Source organism: Heloderma suspectum, chromosome Z, assembly GCF_057233095.1.
Source record: "Heloderma suspectum isolate Gila_16-S chromosome Z, 16-S_ref, whole genome shotgun sequence".
NCBI lineage: Eukaryota > Metazoa > Chordata > Lepidosauria > Squamata > Helodermatidae > Heloderma > Heloderma suspectum.
The window spans coordinates 17,358,738-17,379,642 of NC_139476.1; the positions used below are offsets into that span (position 1 = coordinate 17,358,738).

Genomic DNA, 20,905 nt, shown 5'->3' on the forward strand with positions numbered 1-20,905 from the left:
AGCAACTGAGAGGGTGGGAAGACAAGAGCAGGGGGAAAGAGGCAAGGAGACCCAGCTGGACGTGATCGAACGGGGTGGAGATGGCTTCAGAAGGGGATACAGGAAAGGTAGATTTGAGGGAGACATTTTGAAAGAAGACGTGGTGTTACATGGACATGCTCAGAGAGAGTGGCAGGCCGAAGGGTCAGCAAGGGAGATGGGTCATGGGCCAATTGGTACTGGGAAACAGGGTTAGGAAAACATAGGACGGGTCAAAGCCATAGAACTGCTGCTTGCAGGACCTGGGAATTGTGCTGCGACAAACAGCAATGCACAACACTGCATCTGTGCGAAGAAGAGAAAAATTACAAGCTTCTGGCAGCATTTCATTGCGAAGTGATTTGGGGGCTCAATGCCCACTCACCCACGCTGAAAGAATACCCTCGGATCACCAGATAAATATTATTTTATGCATGGAGCAAGGATGATCTGGCAAGACTCCAGCATAGGAAATTTTCTGGATGATTCCTGGGGGACCGACTGGGGCTCCGGAACACAACAACAGCAGTGCATTTCCCGCAAACCAATCCTTCCTTTCCTCCCAGCTGATCCATCACTGACAAGCCCAGCTCCCAAATAATGTAAATATTTAATTCCAATGTGTACAGCCTATTTCTCATGTCTGTTCACTGCTGTCTCTTGCTTGTCCCGCAACACCTTTGATTATACCTACATGTTTGCCTTGTTTCACAAAGCCTGCGTCGGGGTCTCTTATTACCATGGCTGGGCGTGATCCGCCTGCAACATCTCCTCTTCCACAATAGCGCCCATTTGTTCCTTGCACAAGAGATGTTGTGGAATTCCACTGAGGCACCGGGAATTTTAACATGTCCAACTGATAGAGCGGGATGCTCAACTCTCAAGTTCCTAGTTTTCATTGGTCATTGTGCAGGAAAAGCCTGTAAACACAACCATACTGTTATCCTAAAGATGTCCAAACCATCAGCCTTCAAGGACCATGCATTGGACTGATGTGTGGTTATCAGCCAGACAGAGGGAGCACTCTTTTATTTATTTTATTTATTTATTGCATTTATACCCCGCCTTTTTTCCTCTTGCAAGGAACCCAAGGCGGCTTACATGATCCTCCTCCTCTCCCTTTTATCCTCACAACAACAACCCTGTGAGGTGGGTTGGGCTGAGAGGCTGTGACTGGCCCAAAGTCACCCAGTGAGCTTCCATGGCCGAGTGGGGGCTAGAACCCAGATCTCCTGGCTCCCAGTCCAACGCTCTTGCCACTACACCACACTTAGCACTACCAATGGAAAGGGATATCAGGCAGCTATTCCTCCTTTTCCTCCTTAACAGATTTGTTTTCTGGACAGAAAAAAGGCAAAAGTAATTAAGATTTACCAAAGTCTATAGTGTGTCTATGCACAGAGTCGGGTTGGATGGGAATTGCTACTGGACCTTTATTTAGGCCCAGTGGCCTTCTCAGCCCTGTACAGAAATTAAAATGAACACCATTTTCTGCTCTGTTTTTTGTTAAGCAGAGAATATATTGCTGGAGGAAGAGGACAGGACGTGAGAGCTGAAGACTGGGAGAGTCAACCGGCAAATGGATTTGCACATCAGCTGAGAGTTGGGGTGGTTCAGTGCTAGAACTCAGGAGTGCATCTAAGAATATGCAAAGTGCCTTTGCCCTTGTGGTAGTTGCAACGGATCCATTCCTGGCTCCTCGCCAGCACCACAGCCTGCCTGCCTCACAACTGGGCTTAGGTGGTTTTGACTTGCCCCCGTCCTTTCCTTTTCCTCCTCCTTTTTAATATCCAGTCAAACTTTAGTTGTGGAAATCCCATCACACATTTTTAGTTCGTCCCCCAGATGCTTAATACTGATGTTCGTTTGCCATCTAGTGGCCAAAAAGAGCCCAAAGAGGCCTAAAGGGGCTTCCAGATGGCCGCTCCTAGTGGTAATAAATCATTTGCTCTTCTGATGTAAGCTACAATCAGAATTGCAATGGACTTTCCACGCTGTCGCGGGGGGTATGGTTCATTTTCGCTATGCACGTCCCGCTATCGTCTATCCCCACCAGTGCCGTTGCTTGCAGGGGTAGGCTGCTTGTCGCCTGCCAGATGCTTTGGCCTACAACTCCCATGATCACTCACCATTGGTTGTGCTGGCTAGGGCGGATGGGAATTGCAGGCAAAACCGTATGGAGGGCCACAAGTTGATCAGGTTTTTATCCTTTGAGGAACATCATCTATAATACGTCATATATCACAGGTGGGCAACTTGAGGCCCTCCATATGTTTGGGCCTACAACGCCCATCTGCCCTAGCCAGCATAGCCAATGGCGAGGAATGATGGGAGTTGTACCCCCCCCCCCATTGGTGTGCTGCAAGCAGCCCACCCATTTTATATAGTCAAAGCTTCCGGAATAATCCATGGCAGTTATGGTGGCAACATTGGTCATAAATGTGCTAAGAATGTAAGAACATCAGAAGAGCCCCGCTGGATCAGACCAAGGGTCCATTGAGTCCGGCATTCTGGCCACACAGTGGCCAACCAGTTGTCGACCAGGACACGAGCGCAACAGCGGCCTCCCACCCATGTTCCTCAGCAACCGGTGTATATAGGCTCACTGCCTCTGGGCCTGGAGGTAGCACAGAGCCATCAAGACTAGTATCTGTTGGTCTACTTTTCCTGGAGGAACTCTATTCCTCCAGGAATTTGAATAACCCCCTTTTAAGGCCATCCAAATGGGTGGCCATCACTACATCCTGCGGCAGCGAGTTCCATAGTTTAACCCTGCGCTGTGTGAAGAAGTCCTTCCTTCCTTCTGCCCTGAATCTCCCACCCACCGGCTTCATGGGGTGACCCCGGGTTCTAGTATTTCGAGAGAGGGAGAAAAACGTCTCCCTCTCCACATTCTCCACACCATGCGTAATTTCGCAGACCTCTCTCATGTCTCCCGTGACCCTCCTTTTTCCAAAGCTAAACAATCCCGGCTGTTGTAACTTTCCCTAGTAGGGGAGATGCTCCAGCCCCTGGATCATTCGAGTTGCCCTTTTGCAGCACTTTTCCAGCTCTACAATATCTTTTTTTCCGGTACGGTGACTGGTACCGGACATAGTATTCCAAGTGTGGCCACACCGTACATTTCTATAGGGGCAGTCTGGTGTTGGCCGTTTCATTCTCAGTTCCTTTTCTAATTATGCCCAACATGGAGTCTGCCTTTTTCACGGCGGCTGCACACTGGGCTGACACCTCCACTGCGCTGCCCGCCACCCCCAGATCTCTTTCCTGGCCTGTCACCGCTCAGGCCCCATCAGGCCAGACTTGAAGCTGGGCTTTTGATGCCGGTGCGGCTTTTGTGTTTTGGAAAGGGGAACACGTTTCGGATTTGTGGGCGAGAAAACACACACGTCCGAACACCATCCTGAGGTAAAATGTCAGGAAGTCCCTCATATTTTATTTGTTCTATGTGTGGATTGATGGCCAGGGATTATATCCCACTTTTCTGTCATAGGTATTATTATTATTATTTTATTTAAGCTTGAATAAAAACAAATAATAAAAAAAAAGAAATTCCCCTCAGTGTCACGTGACAGCACCTTCGCAACCCGCCACCGACTTATCTAGGTGGGGGGGAGGCCTCCTGAAATAATGGCGGGAAACGAAACCTCGCGAGAGGACGCGAGATCCGAAGGCCTCGAGAAAACAAGGGCCCCGCGGCTTTAGGAGCTCAACCGACTCCGAAGTAAGCCCCGCTGTGTCCGACAAGGCTTACTCTCCAGGGAAGCGGGGATAGGACGGCAGTTCTCTCACTCATCGGCGTTTCACCAAAGGCGTTACGGGTCGACGCCCCCGTGAGCCCGCCTTCGGGAGGAGGAGCGTGACGACGACGAGGGCCTTGGCTGGCTGACGTCACTGCTCTTTTGCATGCTGCCCCGCCCCTTTCGGAGCGCTGGTGACGTCGGCCCGGGATCCGCAGGCAGGTGCTGTCGCCTCGCGCTGCTGCTGCATTAGCTGCGAGACCAGAAGCGCGTCCTCGAGGTGAGTGCGCGCCCCGTGCAACCCCCCCTTTCCTCTTTGCACCCTCTTTTGGCACGCTCCACACCCCTCCCTCTGCGTTGCATCTTTTGCATTCGCTTGGGCCCCTCCCATGACATTGCTTTGGGAGTCGGGGGCGGGGGGGTAACCTTCATTTGACACATGCAAAAGGATGCATGGGAAGGGAGGGGGGTGGATAATATTTCACATAACCCTTTTTAAAAAAATCCAAAGCTTCGGATGATGGTGGGGTGGGGGAGGTGCTTTAAATTGGGCGATTTGAATGCTGCGGACTGGAACGATGCTTGCAGTGTTTGCTAAAGGTGCTTTATTTTTACGTGTTTTTTGCATTCGTGGAAGGATTGCAAGGAGAGGATGTGGGGGGATGAGCATGAATTGCTGGCCTCTGCGATGCAGATGGTAAACAGGCGGCTCTGGAAGGGAAAACGGATAGGATCGGGGGAGGGAAGGAGGGAAGGCAGCAGGCAAAAAACTGCACGGGTTGCAAAGGAAGCCAGATCTAGGAAGGCTGACCCCCGCTTGGGTGGGCCTTCTTAGCAAAGGGGGGGGGAGAAGATGGAGGCGTCTTGCAACACTCCCCCCCTCCCCACAAAAAGAAACATCCCTTTCAGCATCTTTTCCAGGCAGCCTCTGTTTGCCCTGGCCTGGATCCAAATGTTTTGCTTTTTGGAGAAAAAAATCCCCAGGGATGTCTGCAAACAGCTTCCCATTTTCTTTTCTCCAGCCCCCTTGCAATCTGTCTGATCCAGTGGGATTGGAGGTGGGGGAGGTTCTGAACTCCCCCCCACACACACACACTTGCTGTAGAGGGATGGCCCTGTTTGAAGCCAGATTTTGCCAGATCCACGGATTCGGGAGGAGAAGGAGGTTGCCATCCTCTTGACTGTTGAAGCGTTGCTGATGTTGAAAGGGGGCGTCTTCGTTTCCTGGGGGTCCAGACGAAAAGCGGATGGATATGGCCATCGTTTTTACTTTTGCAGGCCATGGTTGCAACCCTATCCATGCTCCCCTCCAGGGGGGCAGGGAAAAGGGGTCAGCCCCATTGCAGCAGCTGGGTCTCGCTTTCCATCCTTGCCAGAGAGAGGCTGTTCTGCAGAGGGCAGGGAGATGGAATGATGGCCACAGTGACCCCCTTTGAATATTAAATGGTGCCCCCTTTGCCTTGGGATGACACGGCAGGGTTCGGCTGGAGTGGAGGGCGTCATGTTTGCAACCTGATCCTGCTCTGGTAGTGCTGATGGACAGGGCTGGGCCACCTGGATGCTCTGGTGTATGAATCATTGATGGCCCAGCGGGTGCTCGGGGAAACCAGGTACCTTGGTGCCTGCCGCCCGCTCCCCCGCTAGTCTCCCATTGCATGGCGATCGCTTCAAAAGCCAATGGGGCAGATCCGAGGAGAGGCTGAATGGTTCAGCTGTGGGAGCGTAATGGAGCCTTCATGATACTAATGCATCTCTCTGCGCCCTGCGTGCGGGCCGTCCGGCTGTCGTCTGTTGGAAACAGGGTGCTGGGTGGACTCGTCTTGGGCTAAACCCAATCGGGCTTTTCTGGCCCAAGATGGGATTAATAGAACTTCCTGGCAAGGGGCAGTCTACCTCTGAGTGGCAGATGCTGGGGCTGAGAAACACAACAGGAGGGAGCTTTCAACTTGGGTTTTTTTAATCTTTGGGAGCATTTGGGTGGCTGCTTCTGAAACCGGGAGGCAAAATAGGTGAACGCGCCTCAGTCTGATGGAGGAGGGCTGAAGGAGCAATGGAAATCCCTCCCCTGGCAGGGGAGGTTTGGCTCTGGATGTACAATTCCAAAAGAGACAGGGTGTGGCATTCTGGGAACCCTTTAGGGTCGGATGCGGCTCTTGGGCCTTAGGTTTTGCACCCCTGCTTTTAAAGACCGTGTTGCTTGTTTGACTCAGGTCTGAAGCTCTGTTCCCCTTCGCCCAAGTTCTTATTCTGAATGCAAAACGTGATGAGGCAGAAGCGATCTCGTGCAAGCCTGTTTGGTTTCTGCCGGCAAGCTTGCCTTTCCCTCCTCGTAGGGGTCTCGCCTCCTCTATCCCAGGGTTTGGGAACTGTTGGAATTGGAAGGGGACAGAGGAGGAGGAGGAGGAACAATGAGATGGTGGAAGAGAAGGATTTAGAGGAGATGCCGGGGCCATTTTGTACTGTTTGGTGGCTGTTCAAGTCCTCCTGGAGGCTCCATCAGAGGCTCAAAAGTCCTGAATGCGGGAGCCTATTGGAGCAATCCCCGCAACAACCATGAGGGCTAGAATCTTAGTTGTTCGTTTGATGTTCCTATCAAGGAGGGGTGACAACTGAGATTGCATCAACAGGCAGATGCTCTTTACTTCTTCTCTTGCCCACCAGATATGTTCAGCTGCAACTCCCACAATCCTCAGCCGGCTTGGCTGTTGGCTAGCCTGGCCCATGGTCTGACTCTGTATAAGGCAGCTTCTGGTCTTCATATAATACTTTGGTTGAAGTGAACTTGTGTCTTGCAGATTTAAAACACCCCAGGGGGGTGGACAAGGATTCTCATTATGTCTCCCTTGCCCCCCCCACAAGGAAATTCTTTTGGACCACAACCCTCATCCTCCCCGGCCATGCAAGTTGGAGGTGATGGGGGTTGTAGTCCAACGCTTCTGGAGGGTTGGGGAAGGATGTACTAGAAGACTATGCATGAATACCTCGTGTGTTGTGGAGACGCCTGCACGCCCAGGGCTGTGCACAATAAACCCCTGCCACAAGGGAATGAGCTCTGCCCTGAGGAGCATACAGTCTCCGGATTTAAAGGCGAGGGGAGATGGGCTCAAAGGCAGCCATGCTGGCTTCACACAGATTACTGTGGTTGTTTATTCATTTATTTCTGGCATTTTTAGCTACCCACCCCCTCAGCCAAAAAGGTTCCCAAGGTGTATAACCTAAAAATACACGACACAAAAGAAAAAGGCACTGGGAGGGAGGAGAAGAAAAAAATCCCATTCATGAGATTTGAGACACCAAAATTCATGGCACTCATGGGTGCACCGGAAGGGCCTCTGCTCCCTCTCCCTCAGATGGCCTCATACAGTGTCTAGCTTCCAGCCATTTTATGGGGTAGGCCAGTCCTCTAAAGAACCTTCGTGGCCCATAGATCATTGTGATTTGTAATGCATCCTCTGCGTGCAGAACGCATTACAAAGAATGTGTAATTTATTTACATTCTATGCGCTGCAACACTGAAAAGAGAAGGAAGCATCAGAGTGTTAGAAGAGCCGTGCAGGATCAGGCCAAGAACCCCATCTTGTCCAGCACTCTGTTCACACACTGGCCAACCAGCTGCCTCTGCGGGAAGCACACAAGCAGGACATGGGTGCAATAGCTCCCTCCTGCTCATGTTCCCCAGGATACTGTCTCCGATACTGGCAGTAATAAATAGCCATCATGACAGTAGCCATTGATGGCCTTATCGCCTGTGAGCCAAGCATTGGAGCATCTCTCTCCCAGTGTCCAAACCTGGTCATTGCGGGGGGGGGGGTCATTCTTGTGGCCAGGTGAGGGGCAGATTGAGTTGCCAGCCATCTGGGGGTGCTATGGCAGGATGGAGCCCCTCCTGCACAATTTTCTGTCTCTGGATGGAACAAGACAGAGAGACAAACAGAACCTCTCCAATCTTATTTTGTGTCGGGTGAGAGGCAAGCTCCTGTTCTGATCTCTCTAATCTTGTTTTCTTGTTATCCTTTCCAGTTTAGCCTCTTGGCATGAGGCCGGGGGCGGGGGGGCATCCAAAGGAAATGGCTGGAGGTCCTAGTGGGTGAAGGCACAGAGCCTGCCGTCCCCAAGATGTTAGACCTGCTTTTCCAAAATCTGCCTGAGGCGTGGAGAGCGACAAAATCTCCCCCGTTTTGGTGGCTAATTCCCAGGCTTGGGCTTGGACCCACCCTTCACTCTTTCCCAGCACAAGTGAGACATTAAATTAGCCAAGAGCTTGCAAACCTGGATGATGGGAGTGGCGACCTAGTAGGGCCCTGGGTTGGGAAAGGCTGGCTTAAGGTTCTTGATTTCTGTGCCAGATTTGATGACTGTTTGGTGGGGAGAGCTCTGCATATGATGGCTTTCCCTTCCCTTACAGTTGCAAAAACTGATTTCCAAAGCAGAGCTGTGTTTGGCTTATATTCTCCAATGTTTTTTAGGGAGACCCAATGGAAGATGGGCCGGGGGGGTGTACAAAACCCATAGAGAAATGAGGAGGGGCAGCTGTTCGCCCCCTAGAGCTGATGAACCCCATTAGCTTAATTGTCTCACCCGTACCTGTTCTTGCACAAAGTTTGGCTTGTGTGCGTTACAGAACCCTTTATTGGTTTCAGTGTAAAGGTCAAAAAGGGACCGGAAGGTAAAGGCACCCATTTCCCTTTTGATCCCCCAAAAGGGACCCCAAGGCAGTTTACCCATACAGCAAAGAAAAAAGAAATAGAAGGCAGAATATATAATAAAGTCAACTGTGTTAAAATGCTTGCACCTGTCTTTTTCACACACCTCTCTCTCTCTCCATCTTTGACTCTGTGAGGTTGGTCACACCAGAGCGTGACACGGCCACATTTATTTATCATGCTTTCCTCCAAGGAGCGAGATGCCCGTGCTTCTCTCCTCCCTCTGACCCGCGTTTTGTCTTCACAGTGACTCTGCAAGGTAGGTTAGGCTGTGACAGTGAAAGAGAGAGACCAGCCCAGTGTCTCAGCTTCGTGCAGATGTGAACCCGGGTCTCCCCGTTTTGGCGCTATGCTGTCTCTCCTAGAGACTGGTCTTGAGACAGAACTCCTTAGACAGGTTCTGCAAATATACTGAAAACTATCAATGTCATTAACGCCGAGGTTCATGGATTTAAAGCAGGTGTTGGCAACCTGGTGCCCTCCAGATGCTTTGGATTGCAATTCCCGTCAGCTGCTGAACCCGGTGTCTGTCGGCAGTAATGGACTGGATGAGGGCAAACAAATTGAAGCTTAATCCAGACAAGACAGAGGTGCTCCTGGTCAGTGGAAAGGCAGATCAGGGAGTAGCGGTTCAGCTTGTGCTGGATGGGCTTAGGCTCCCCCCGAAGACCCAGGTTCGCCGCTTGGGTGGACTTCTGGATTCAGCCCTGAGCCTGGATGCCCAGGTTTCGGCGGTGGCCAGGAGTGCATCTGCACAGCTAAAGCGAATGCGCCAGCTGCACCCGTTCCTGGAGATGTTTGACTTGGCCACAGTGACACATGCCTTAGTTACATCCCGTTTGGATTCCTGTAGTGCGCTCTGCGTGTGGCTGCCTCAGAAGAGTGTTCGGAAACTTCAGCTGGTTCAAAGAACTGCGGCCAGACTGCTGACTGGGGCTGGTTACAGGGAGCATACCACTCCCCTGTTAAAATGGCTTCACTGGCTCCCAGTCTGTTTCCGGGCACAATTCAAAGTGCTGGTTATGTCCTATAAAGCCCTATACGGCTCAGGTCCAGGTTATCTGAAAGCCCGTATTCTCCCTTATGAGCCTACTCGTGCCCTGAGATCTTCAGGGGAAGCCCTTCTCGCCATCCCGCCATCAGCACAGGCACGCCTGGTGGGAACGCGGGAGAGGGCCTTCTCGGTGGCTGCCCCAAGGCTCTGGAACTCCCTTCCCAGGGAGGCGAGAGTGGCACCCTCCTTGATATGTTTTCGCAGGCATGCAAAAACCTTTTTGTTCCAGCAGACCTTTGGGGATAACTAGTCTGGACTTGGGAAAATGCGACGTATGGATACCATTTTTGTTGTTCTGGTTGTCTTTTAATGTTTTAATATCTTTACAATTTTAATATTGATGATTTAATTATATTTTTAACTTTTATACAGTTGTATTTATATTTCTATTTATAGGTTTTAATTGTAGCAGTTTTAACATTGTAAGGCAGCCTTGAGTCCCAGTATTGGAAAAAAGGCGGGATTTAAATATAATAATAATAATAATAACAACAACGATTCAGGAAACAACAACGATTCAGGAAATGCAGTGGCCAGAATTGGGCTGCTAATCATTTGCCATCACAGGGCAGCATCAAAAGATTCTGGGTACCCAGGCACCCTATCGAACTCAGTAAGACTAACTTCTGAGCAGCTGTGAGTCCGTTTCTGCTGGAAGCTAAGCAAAACTTAGCTTGTGAGAGCCAGTGTGGTGTAGTGGCAAGAGTGTTGGACTAGGAGCCGGGAGATCCGGGTTCTAGTCCCCACTCGGCCATGGAAGCTCACTGGGTGACTTTGGGCCAGTCACAGACTCTCAGCCCAACCCACCTCACAGGGTTGTTGTTGTGAGGCTAAAATGGAGAGGAGGAGGATAATGTAAGCCGCCTTGGGTTCCTTGCAAGAGGAAAAAAGGTGGGGTATAAATTCAAACAAACAAACAAACAAACAAAAAACTTGCCAAACATGGTGCCATCTAACAAGGCTAAACTACGATAAACGGTTCAGTAAATGAGAAACAATCTGTTTTCTCAATAGTTAAAACGGGAGAGGGTAAAAACAGTTCCTCCCTGTAGTATCAGGTAGTTTTATCCCGTTCCTCTGTTTCTGAAACCTTTTACCAGCTGCTCTTTGCGCCATCTACTTTGTGGTGAAAATGTTAGAAAGATCGATCAATCGATAGAGAACATTAGATCAGAAAAGGAAAAGATAGAAAATAAAGAAAGAGTGATAGAAAGTTAAAGATAGTAAGAGAACGTTAGATTGAAAGAGAAGTTAGATCAAAAGAGAAGGGAAAGATAGAAAATGAAGAAAGAAAAAGAGATCGAAAGAGAAAGTTAGATCGAAAGAGAAAAAGGGAAAGATGGAAAATAAACATTGATAGAAAGATAGATAGATAGACATAGAAACAGATAAAGTTAGATCAAAAGAGAAGAAGGAAAAGATAGAAAATAAAGAGAGAGTGATAGAGAAAGAAAGAAAGAAAGACAGAGTAAGAGAAAGTTAGATCAAAGGGAAAGGGGGAAAGATTGATATATAGATAGAAAGAGAAACATAGATAGGGAAAGACAGAAAGAGAAAGATAAGTATCTAGATGGATAGAAAGAAAGAGATAGAAAGAGAGGGAGATAAAAAGAGACAGAGAAAGGAAAAGGTAGAGAAAGACAGACAGACACAGCTAGCCACCCTGAGAGTAGGAAATGCTTTCCGAAATGATTTTCCACAAACGAGCCATGATTTCATGGGATGGTTTTTAAATTCCCGAACATATGGTTCAGCTTGATGAGGCAGCTTGAGGGGGGACTGAGAGGGAGGAGCCGTGGTGGTCCGCGGCCTGTCTGTCAAGGAGTGAAGGGCTCCCATGGATGTCGCTTTCCGCCGCAGCTGCCAGTCCCATGTGGGGTGCCCGGCACCCAGTTGTGGGCTGCTGGTGCCCTTGTGCTCCCCCCTGAGGGTCAAGTGGCTCCCCCTTTCCCCCCAGATGGCGTCCGCCACCGATGCCCGCTATGGCCAGAAGGAATCTTCGGACCAGAACTTCGACTACATGTTCAAGATCTTGATTATTGGCAACAGCAGTGTGGGCAAGACCTCCTTCCTCTTCCGCTATGCTGATGACTCCTTCACCCCGGCCTTCGTTAGCACCGTTGGCATCGACTTCAAGGTCAAGACCATCTACCGCAACGACAAGCGCATCAAGCTACAGATCTGGGTGAGGAGCCTGGCTGGGGGGTGGCCTACCTGGCAGGGCCGTTGGCAAGGGTGGGCCCAAATAATTGCTGTCTGGGCGGTGGCAGGGCCGGGAAACAACCTGGGAGAATCGACCGTTGGCAGGCCATGCTGGGCAGAGGGAGCCAGGGATCAGTGTTCTTCACATCAGATCAGCTTCGCAATGTGCTGAGCTACAACTCCCATCATTCCCTGGCCATTGGGCTACCTGGCTAGGAATGCTGGGAGTTCCCCCCCAAACCCCTCCCCCCACCCATTTGGGGAAGACTGTGTTAGATAATATTGGTCTGGCTTGCAGGCATCTTGTAAGAATTACTCAGATCAGGTATGCAACGCACTTTGAACAGTTGAAATTAAAGGCCTGGAGGGAAACCCAGAAAAAACGGGGGGGGACGACGACGACAAATTATTGGGGGACTCATCGGGGATTTCCTTTATTGGGGGACATATTGGGGTTTTCCTTTATTGGGGGACATATTGGGGTTTTCCTTTATTGGGGGGGAATCATGGGTGTTTTCCTGAATTTTTCTAGCCCCCCGCCCCGCCCCGCCCAGCCCAGCCCACCAATTTCTCCTGGGTTTTCCTCCCAAGGCTTCCCATCTCTATTGGGAACGCAACATGGTATTACTCTCATCATGAGCAGTTATATGGTACGTTTCTGGGGTTCTGGCGGGCTGACTGGGTTGGAGGCCACTTTACAACAATGGAGCCTTGACTCAGTAGGTAGAGCTTTGCATGCAGAGTGTCCCAGATTCAGTCCCTAGCAATTGCAGTTTATTTATTTATTTATTAAATTTATTAATCGCCCATCTGACTGGTCACCGAGCCACTCTGGGCGATGTACAACACACCATAAACAATTTAAAACAGTAAAATTTTACCATAAATTTTTTTTAAAAAAAATACCCTAACCCACCCCAAATGCCTGCCTGAACAACCATGTTTTTAATGCACGACGGAAGCTCATTAAAGAGGGGGCATGACGGAGTTCCCTAGGGAGGGAGTTCCACAGAGTGGGGGCCACCACAGAGAAGGCCCTCTCCCTCGTCCCCACCAGTCTAGCTGTCCTGGCTGATGGGACAGAGAGAAGGCCATCCGAGGCTGATCTTGTTAAGCGGCCTGTCTGGTGTTGCTGGAGGCGCTCCTTAAGATAGGCTGGGCCGGAACCATATAGGGTTTTAAAGGTCAAAACCAACACCTTGAATTTGGCCCGGAAAACAACTGGTAACCAGTGCAACTCCTTCAGCACTGGAGTGATGTGATCTCGCCGGCGGCTGCCTTTAATCAGGCGAGCCGCCGCGTTCTGTACCAGCTGCAGTTTCCGAACCGTCTTCAAGGGTAACCCCACGTAGAGCGCATTACAGTAGTCTAAACGAGAGGAGACCAGGGCATGTACTACCGATGGGAGCAGATGGTCGGGAAGGTAGGGGCGCAGCCGCCGTATCAGATGGAGTTGATACAGCGCTGTCCGGCTCACAGCTGACACCTGAGCCTCCATGGACAGCTGGGAGTCCAAAATGACCCCCAGGCTGCGGACCTGGTCTTTCAAGGGTAGCTGTACCCCATTCAAGTTAAAAGGCTGCCAGACAATGCTGGAACAAGCCTAGATGAATCAGTACTCTGATTTAGTAAAAGGTGACTTCATAGCCCCGCTGGTCGGGAAGACAACTGTAACTTTGAGAAGACTTGGTTTTTTCCTCCTTCCCCATCCTTTTTTTGTTATGTGTCATAAGTTTTCGATTGTAGATCTGAGCTTGGTGTTTTTCCTCTTCTCTCCTCAATGCTCTTTATTTGCCTGTCATGTCTTTTAGATTTTAAACTTATCTTAACACTGATATTTGTAAGCCATTCTGAGAGCCCTTTTTGGCTAAAGAGCAGGGTAGAAAATGCTCTTAATAAATAAATACATTCCGAGATATATTGTTAATAGAGATGCATATTATTGGCCAATTGACCAGTCAAATACAGTGGTCAAGTATTTTTAGAGCATTAAGGATGCATCCTATGCATGTTTCGACAAAAAAAGTCATAAAATAGTAGGGTTGGAAGGGGCCTATAAGACTATCGAGTCCAACCCCTTGCTCAATGCAGGAATCCAAGTCAAAGCATCCCTGACAGGTCCAGCCTCATTTTGAATGACTCCAGTGTGGGAGAGCCCATTACCTCCCGAGGTAATGGGTCCCACTGTCATATTGCTCTTGCAGTCAGGATGTTTTTCCTGATGTTCAGCTGGAATCCAGCTTCCTGTCACTTGAGCCCATTATTCTGTGTCCTGCACTCTGGGATGATGGAGAAGAAATCCTGGCCTTCCTCACTGACAACCTTTCAAGCACTTGAAGAGCGCTATCAGAACTCCTTTCAGTCTTCTCTTCTCAAGGCTAAACATGCCCAGTTCTTTCCGTCTCTCCTCGTAGGGCTTTGTTTCCATTCCCCTGGTCATCTTCATTGCCCTCCTCCGAACCCTCTCCAGTTTGTCTGCATCCTTCTTCAAGTGTGGTGCCCAGAACTGGACACAGTTCTCCAGATGAGGCCTAACCAGTGCTAAGTAGAGGGGAATTAGTATGTCACAGGAATTGGAAACTATACTCCTATTAATGCAGCCCCCAAATAGCATTTGCCTTTTTTGCAGCCACATCACATTGTTGGCTCATATTCAGCTTGTGATCTACAACAATTCCAAGATCCTTCTTGCTTGTAGTGTTGTTGAGCCAAGTATCGACATCTTGTAACTGTGCATTTGGTTTCTTTTTCCTAGGTGCAGAACTTGGCATTTATCCCTGTTAGATTTCATTCTGTTGTTTTCTGCCCAGCACTCCAGTCTATCAGGATCACTTTGAATTTTGTTTCTGTCTTCCAGGGTATTTAGCTATCCTGCCCAATTTTGTGTCCTTGTAAATTTGATAAGCGTTCCCTGCACCTCCTCCTCCTCCAAGTCATTAATACAAATGTTGAAGAGCACTGGGCCCAGGACTGAGCCCTGCAGTACCCCACTCGTTACCTCTCCCCACTTTGAGAAGGTCCCACTGATCAGCACTCTTTGAGTCCGATTCTGTAGCCAACTGTGGATCCACCTGATAGTTTGCTAGGGAATGGTGGGAATTGTAGGATGTTTTTCTGCCAAAACATGCATAGGATTCTGCCCCAAGTTTCTCAGAACCACAGAAACATAAGGTTTGATATATCTCCACAGATTTGTGAAGTCTTTAAGATGCTGCAAGACTCTTCGTTGTTTTAACAGCAGCTTAGCTAACCTTGTTATGAATCCATGAAATTTGTTTCCTTAAACATCAGAATGAGTTCTTATAGCTTCTAACAACGTCTACCTTTCTGCAAATGTGAACGGTTCACTGAAGATCCTCCCCGTTGGCTTTGATCCTGGAACGTGGGGGGATCAAAGCCTGCAGATAAACCACATCAGAAAACAAAATGGAAATAAAGCAAAGTAACAGCAACTGGGGTTTTGGGGGGGAGGTGTTAAAGTCCCAACAGGAGTTGTCTTTTAATTGCAGTTGTGATAAGCAGGCAGGGATTCTTCATAGAGTATTTCATGCTCAGTTCAGGTGTGTGCTGTACAGGCTGGCTGTAAGGTGCCTTTCCCCAGCATGCAACCCTCCAGAAGTGTTATAAGGGATGCTGAAAAAATGTCAGCTTTGGGGCTCATTATCTTTGGGCTCCTGTTGAGATGGATTTGTCTGTCTAACCCAGTTGAGGAACTTCTGATGGTCCCGTGTCTTTTCCAGGACACGGCAGGGCAGGAACGATACCGGACCATCACCACGGCCTACTACCGGGGCGCCATGGGCTTCATCCTGATGTACGACATCACCAATGAGGAGTCTTTCAACGCAGTCCAGGATTGGTGAGTTCCAGCAGAGAGCCTGTAGGGGTAGACGTGCCCGGGGTTGGCTAGTCCCCGAAGCGCATAACAACTTGGCGTCCAAACGTTTGGAGCCATTCCCTTCTCCGACGATCTGTTTGAGCGAACAAAGCTGGGCTGTGCATCGAGCCTCTTCGCTGGCCGCCTTCACATGCGGGCTCCCGAAGCTCAGCTTCTGCCATGGGTGCAAAATGCGTGGCCGGCTGAGCCATTTTGGGGGGCCCATGGTTCTGCTGCCCTGGTAGTACTGTGCAGGATTTCCCGCCCTTGTTTTAGCATGGGAATCCCTTCCTGAACTTTGGTGAGAGATCAGGAAGGGATTCCCTTTCTAGGGCTACTGTGGGAAACCTCCGGGACCGCCTTGCTAGCATGGGAAAGCCCAGGGCCTTCGTAGCACAGGTAGGCCTCGGGGGTGGGGGTGAGTGGCTCTGGCTGATACAGCCCTAGGGGCTAAATTGGCTGGGCATCCCTGTCCAAGGAAAGGACTTGTAGGACACCACACCCTTCCTGGAACTGTTCTGTCCTTCCAGTTTTTCTGCTAAAGTGTTTTTTTTCCCTTCCACCCCGAGTGATTCTCTCTCCCCACCCCCCGCCATGCTTCTTATTAGGGGCATCCCCCATTTTTCCTTTAGTCCTGAATTAATGGAACAGGGGAGGCTGGGGGCAGAGAGAGAGCGGTACCCCGTTGCACTTTGCACATGCCTCTCTTGGACTGACAGGAATTGGGGTGCCTCCGCGGTGAATTGTTTTGGACGTGAAGGAGAAGTGTGCCTCCTTCAGGCTCCCTTAAGGACTTTCGTTGCTGCCCCTGGGGGGTTGAGGGGCAGGAGAGGGAGCCCTCAGTGTCTGGGGGCAGGGCAGGGTATGCCCCTCTGCCTTGGTGCCTGGACCAACTGGCATCTGTCTCCCAGGTCAACCCAGATCAAGACCTATTCGTGGGACAATGCCCAGGTCCTGTTGGTGGGGAACAAGTGTGACATGGAGGACGAGAGGGTCGTATCATCAGAGCGGGGCCGTCAGCTGGCCGAGCACCTGGGTGAGCCGTGGGAAGGGGCGTCTGTGCATTAGTGGCAGAGGAGGGCTGGCAGGGAAAACACAAGGACCAAAAACATTTTCCCATGGAAAAGCGGGGCATTGACACGTTGCATTTATTTATTTATTTATTTAATTTATTAATCGCCCATCTGACTGGCCACCCAGCCACTCTGGGCGATGTACAACCCACCATAAAACAATTTAAAACAATAAAATTTTACCATAATTTTTTTTTTAAATACCCTAACCCACCCCAAATGCCTGCCTGAACAACCACGTTTTTAATGCACGACGGAAGCTCATTAAAGATGCATGCGCAACCAGGCCACCTGCCAAAGAGGCAAAGCAGATCAGATGTATGGAAATGAAGCACAACCACATAATGTGCACGTCAGTTGCTGAATTACCGCTTTTGCTGTTGCTGGATTTTTATTTCAGCAAAGTTACGAAAACTCAGACCCAAGTGGAACATTAAGGGGGGCGCAGGACAATTTTCCTTTCCTTGAACAATCCAGCCATGTTGCACAGAACTTCTAGTGCTGGGTTGGGGGAGTCTCCTGAGATTCTCCACAGAGTCATGGGGAAATGGACCAGTGAGGTTCAGGACAGGCCGAAGGACGTGCTTCGTGTGGTGCCTCGTAGACTTCGGGGATCGGTGGCTTGGATGGCTTTGGTGTTCAGCCGTGTCCGACTCTTCGTGACCCCATGGACCAGAGCACGCCAGGCCTTCCTGTCCTGCGCTCTCTCCCGGAGCGTGCTCAAGTCCATGTTCATTGCATCGGTGATGCTATCTTGGATGGCTTGAATGGGTAAATTCAGGCCCAGGGGTCAGATTCAGCGGCCCCCCCTGATCTTTTGGTGGTTTCCCCAGCTTTTGCATGCCCCCCCATTCTAAAAGTGTTAAATGCCTCTCTGAAGGCTCCATTGCTGCCAGCAAGAGCTTCAAGCTACAAAATGCTGGTCTTCTTTTGCTCAGCCCAACACCAGCATGCAGCCCGAGTGCATTTGGCCCTTGGGCTGAAAGGGGTCCTACACCCTTGTTTTACAAGGAGATCAGGCAAATTCACAGGGGAAGAGAAAGCCCCATCACCTGACATCAGCTGTGGTCGCTCAGTGGACGCTCCATGGCTTTTGCCTTGGTGCCCCCCTTGTAGCGGGCTTCCCGGAGGCCTTTCTGGCTGTCCGCTGTTGGAGACAGGATGCTGGGCTGGACAGACCCCACTGGGTTTGATGCCGTGGGGCTCTGGTTTTGAGGGCCTGGTGCTACTGTGCTAGGATAAGACCTCCTGTCGAGTCCCCTGCCGTTCCCGGTCTCCCCGTCTCATGTTGGCGTTTCTGCGTTTCCCGTTTGTTTCTGTTCCTTTCCCTTTCTCCAGGGTTCGAGTTCTTCGAGGCCAGCGCCAAGGACAACATCAATGTCAAGCAAACCTTCGAGTGCCTGGTCGACATCATTTGTGAAAAAATGTCTGAGTCCCTTGATGCCGCTGATCCAGCTGTGACTGGGGCGAAGCAGGGCCCACAGCTGACCGACCAGCAAGCGCCCCCGCACCAGGATTGTGCCTGCTAAGAGACTCCGGTGTCGACCCCCCTGCCACCCTCCACCCCAGCTTTTCCTATCCCACCCTCCTTGCCTGCCTCGTGTCCTGCCGTAACCACAACCCCTCGATCAGCCTCTCCCGGCTGGGTGCCTTCCAGAGGTGTGAGACTACAAATCCCAGCACCCCAGCCAGCTGTGGCTGGCTGGGGATGCTGGGATTTGTAGTCCCACACCTCTGGAAGGCGCCCAGCTGGGAGAGGCTGTTCTAAATCTCCACGCAGCACACAGTTTTGCTGTCCTGTTGCTTGTGTTTTTTTTGTGGGGGGGGATTAGAACCCAGAGTGTGCCCGCCTCTCTCTTCCCCCCCCTGTGCTTTTGAAGGCTTAAAACTCGCGCTCTTTAACCTTTGGGGTGGATGGTGTGTGTGTGTGCGTGTGTGTGTGCGTGTGTGTGAGAGAGAGACCTTGCTTGCTTCTTGGGGTCCTCTCGGTGGATGGGTACAGAAGAGTGGGAACTTTTATGTCATGGATTTTATTTATTTATTTATATATCTATATATTTATAACTCTCTCCCCCTCCCAGTTTACAATTCCAAACATCCCTTCCTCTTCCTGCCTCGTTGCTTCTTTAAGGGCCTCTGCTCCCCGTTCTCCACACCCCCCACAATGGCTGACGACAACAGGAGGCGGGAACATGTTCGGCGCTCACAGCGAAAACCTGCTTTCGAAGGGCAGAAGCGTAGCTTAGTGGAAGAGTGAAGGTCCCGGGTTCAATCCCTGGCAGAATCTCCAGGTAGGGTTGGGAAAGAACCATTTGTGAAACCCTGGAGAGCTGCTGTTGCCAGTCAGTGTTGACAATGCTGGGCTGGATGGACCCAGGGGTGTGATTCTGCATAATGCTGCTTCCGATGTTCCTATTCAAATCAGCCCTTGATTCGAAACCATGAGAACTAGAATTTCACTCTGCCTGTAAGGGAAATGACTGTAGCTCAGTGGTATGCCCAGGTCTGATCCCTTTCTTCAGAACCTTAAGGACTGGAAGCTTACTTTATTTTTAGGGAGGGGGCCATAGCTCAGTGGTAGAGCCCCTGCTTTGCATGCAGAAGGTCCCTGGTTCGATCTCCGGCAGCATCGCCAGGGAGGGCTGGAAAAAGCTCCTGCCTGAAGCCCTGGAGAGCTGCTGCTGCTGCCAGTCCGTGTCAACATTACTGGGCTTGAGGGACCATGGGTCTGGCTGGGGATGATGGGAGGTGCACTCGGTCACCAGCGTTGGGGAGGCCACTGTAGATTCCAAGACCTTGTTTGTACAGAGTGGGCTAGGAGATAACACCCAGCAGGATGCTTTTTAGTTGGAGAAACTTTCTGGCGAGCCTATCGAGGACGATGGGCAGCAGCCCTCTGCTTGGCATGCTGGGACTGTCTGGTCGCAGTCCGATGTGGTACAGTCCCCACACAGCTTTCCCAGATCATCTGCCGCTTTTGAAGGGCCCGCATTGGAGCAAGGTGTCTGGTTGGCTGCTGGTAGCAAAGGCGAATGCAGAGAGGAACGGTTCCTTCTGCTGCTTTTCAATCCAAGCCTTTCCCTCTGGAGGACGGCTTGCCCGCCCTCACCTCGCCAGCTTTGCTTCCTCCTCCTGTTTTCCTTGGTGTACAGAAAAAACAAGCAATTTGCTCTAATCCCTTGTAAATAGAAGTAGATGGCAACGTGTGTGTGTGTGTGTGTGTGTGAGAATCTGAACATCTCATTGCTGTGCTGTGTGCTGATGTTTTTTGTTTTCGATCTCTCATCCGTGATAGTTTTTCAGTTTGTCAGTCATTGTCGGGAAAACATCTATACATCTAAACAGAGAAAGTAGTTGACACTGGGCAGCTCGGTAACCTGGGGAGAAGGCTGGGAAGCTCTCCTGGGCAGTTTTGGGAAAACGAGAAAATCAAGCATTTCCTTGCTTTTTTAATGAATATGCCCCATTTTCCCTTCTGATTGTACTTGCTTGCTATTGGAAAGGGGTCGGGGTTTGCTTCTCCAGGCCATACTTGCCCCCTTTTGCCTTCCACCCATGAAGAGCGCAATCCTATGCATGTTTAGGCAGAGCTACAACTCCCAGCATGCTGGCTGGGGAAGGTGGGATTTGTAGGACTTTTGTCTTTCTGTCTAAACAGGCATAGGATTGCACCCCATCTCCTTTTCTATTCCTTCCCCCAGATTGCTCCCCTTTAATTTATTTTTCATGGAAACACTAAGGTTTGTTTTACAGATACTTCGACACAAGGCGTCCTCTCTCTCTTTTGTGAAGTTTACTTCTATGGGATAAAATATATATGCTGTACTGTACTTCAAAACAAAACCTGTCAGAAGTGTCAAAATAAGTTCAATTTCCTAAAAAAAAAAACCAGACAAAAAAATCACTGTACTTAAAGGCGATATTGTGAAGAAATAAAATTACTGATCACAAAAGTATTGGATGTCGGAGTCCCTGGGAAGGAAACACAAGGTGGGGTTCTGAAGCATAGGGTGTTGCTGGGGGAGTCAGATTCTGCAGGCTCACAAAACCTGGGAGATGCCACTGGAAATAATTTCTCTGATCCAGTGCATTTTGCGCTTTAAAGTGGAATTTGCACAGGGCTGGTTGCACCCAATTTGTGGCATGGTGGAACAGCGTACGTAGTCCTGGTTGAGGCCATATTGAAAAGGATGCCAGAGAAATCCACAACGGATCAAAGGAGTTTGGATTTCAAGGAA

At 50.1% G+C, this 20,905-nt stretch overlaps 1 protein-coding gene across 1 annotated transcript; it reads left to right on the top strand.

The window, feature by feature from the left end:
* Positions 1-3,954: 3,954 nt before the first annotated feature.
* RAB3A (RAB3A, member RAS oncogene family) lies at positions 3,955-20,582 on the top strand. Its single transcript, XM_084825590.1, has 5 exons — positions 3,955-4,038; positions 11,473-11,700; positions 15,458-15,576; positions 16,506-16,630; positions 18,006-20,582. The coding sequence occupies exons 2-5, from the start codon at positions 11,473-11,475 to the stop codon at positions 18,194-18,196; spliced, it is 663 nt and encodes a 220-aa protein (XP_084681716.1). The 5' UTR covers positions 3,955-4,038; the 3' UTR covers positions 18,197-20,582.
* The last annotated feature ends 323 nt before the right edge of the window (positions 20,583-20,905 follow it).

Bases quoted from the DNA above. Each gene is read 5' to 3' on its own strand.
- RAB3A (XM_084825590.1), top strand. From the start codon at position 11,473: ATGGCGTCCGCCACCGATGCCCGCTATGGCCAGAAGGAATCTTCGGAC. The intron at 11,701-15,457 runs GTGAGGAGCCTG...TGTCTTTTCCAG, and splicing joins GCATCAAGCTACAGATCTGG to GACACGGCAGGGCAGGAACG. The intron at 15,577-16,505 runs GTGAGTTCCAGC...TCTGTCTCCCAG, and splicing joins TTCAACGCAGTCCAGGATTG to GTCAACCCAGATCAAGACCT.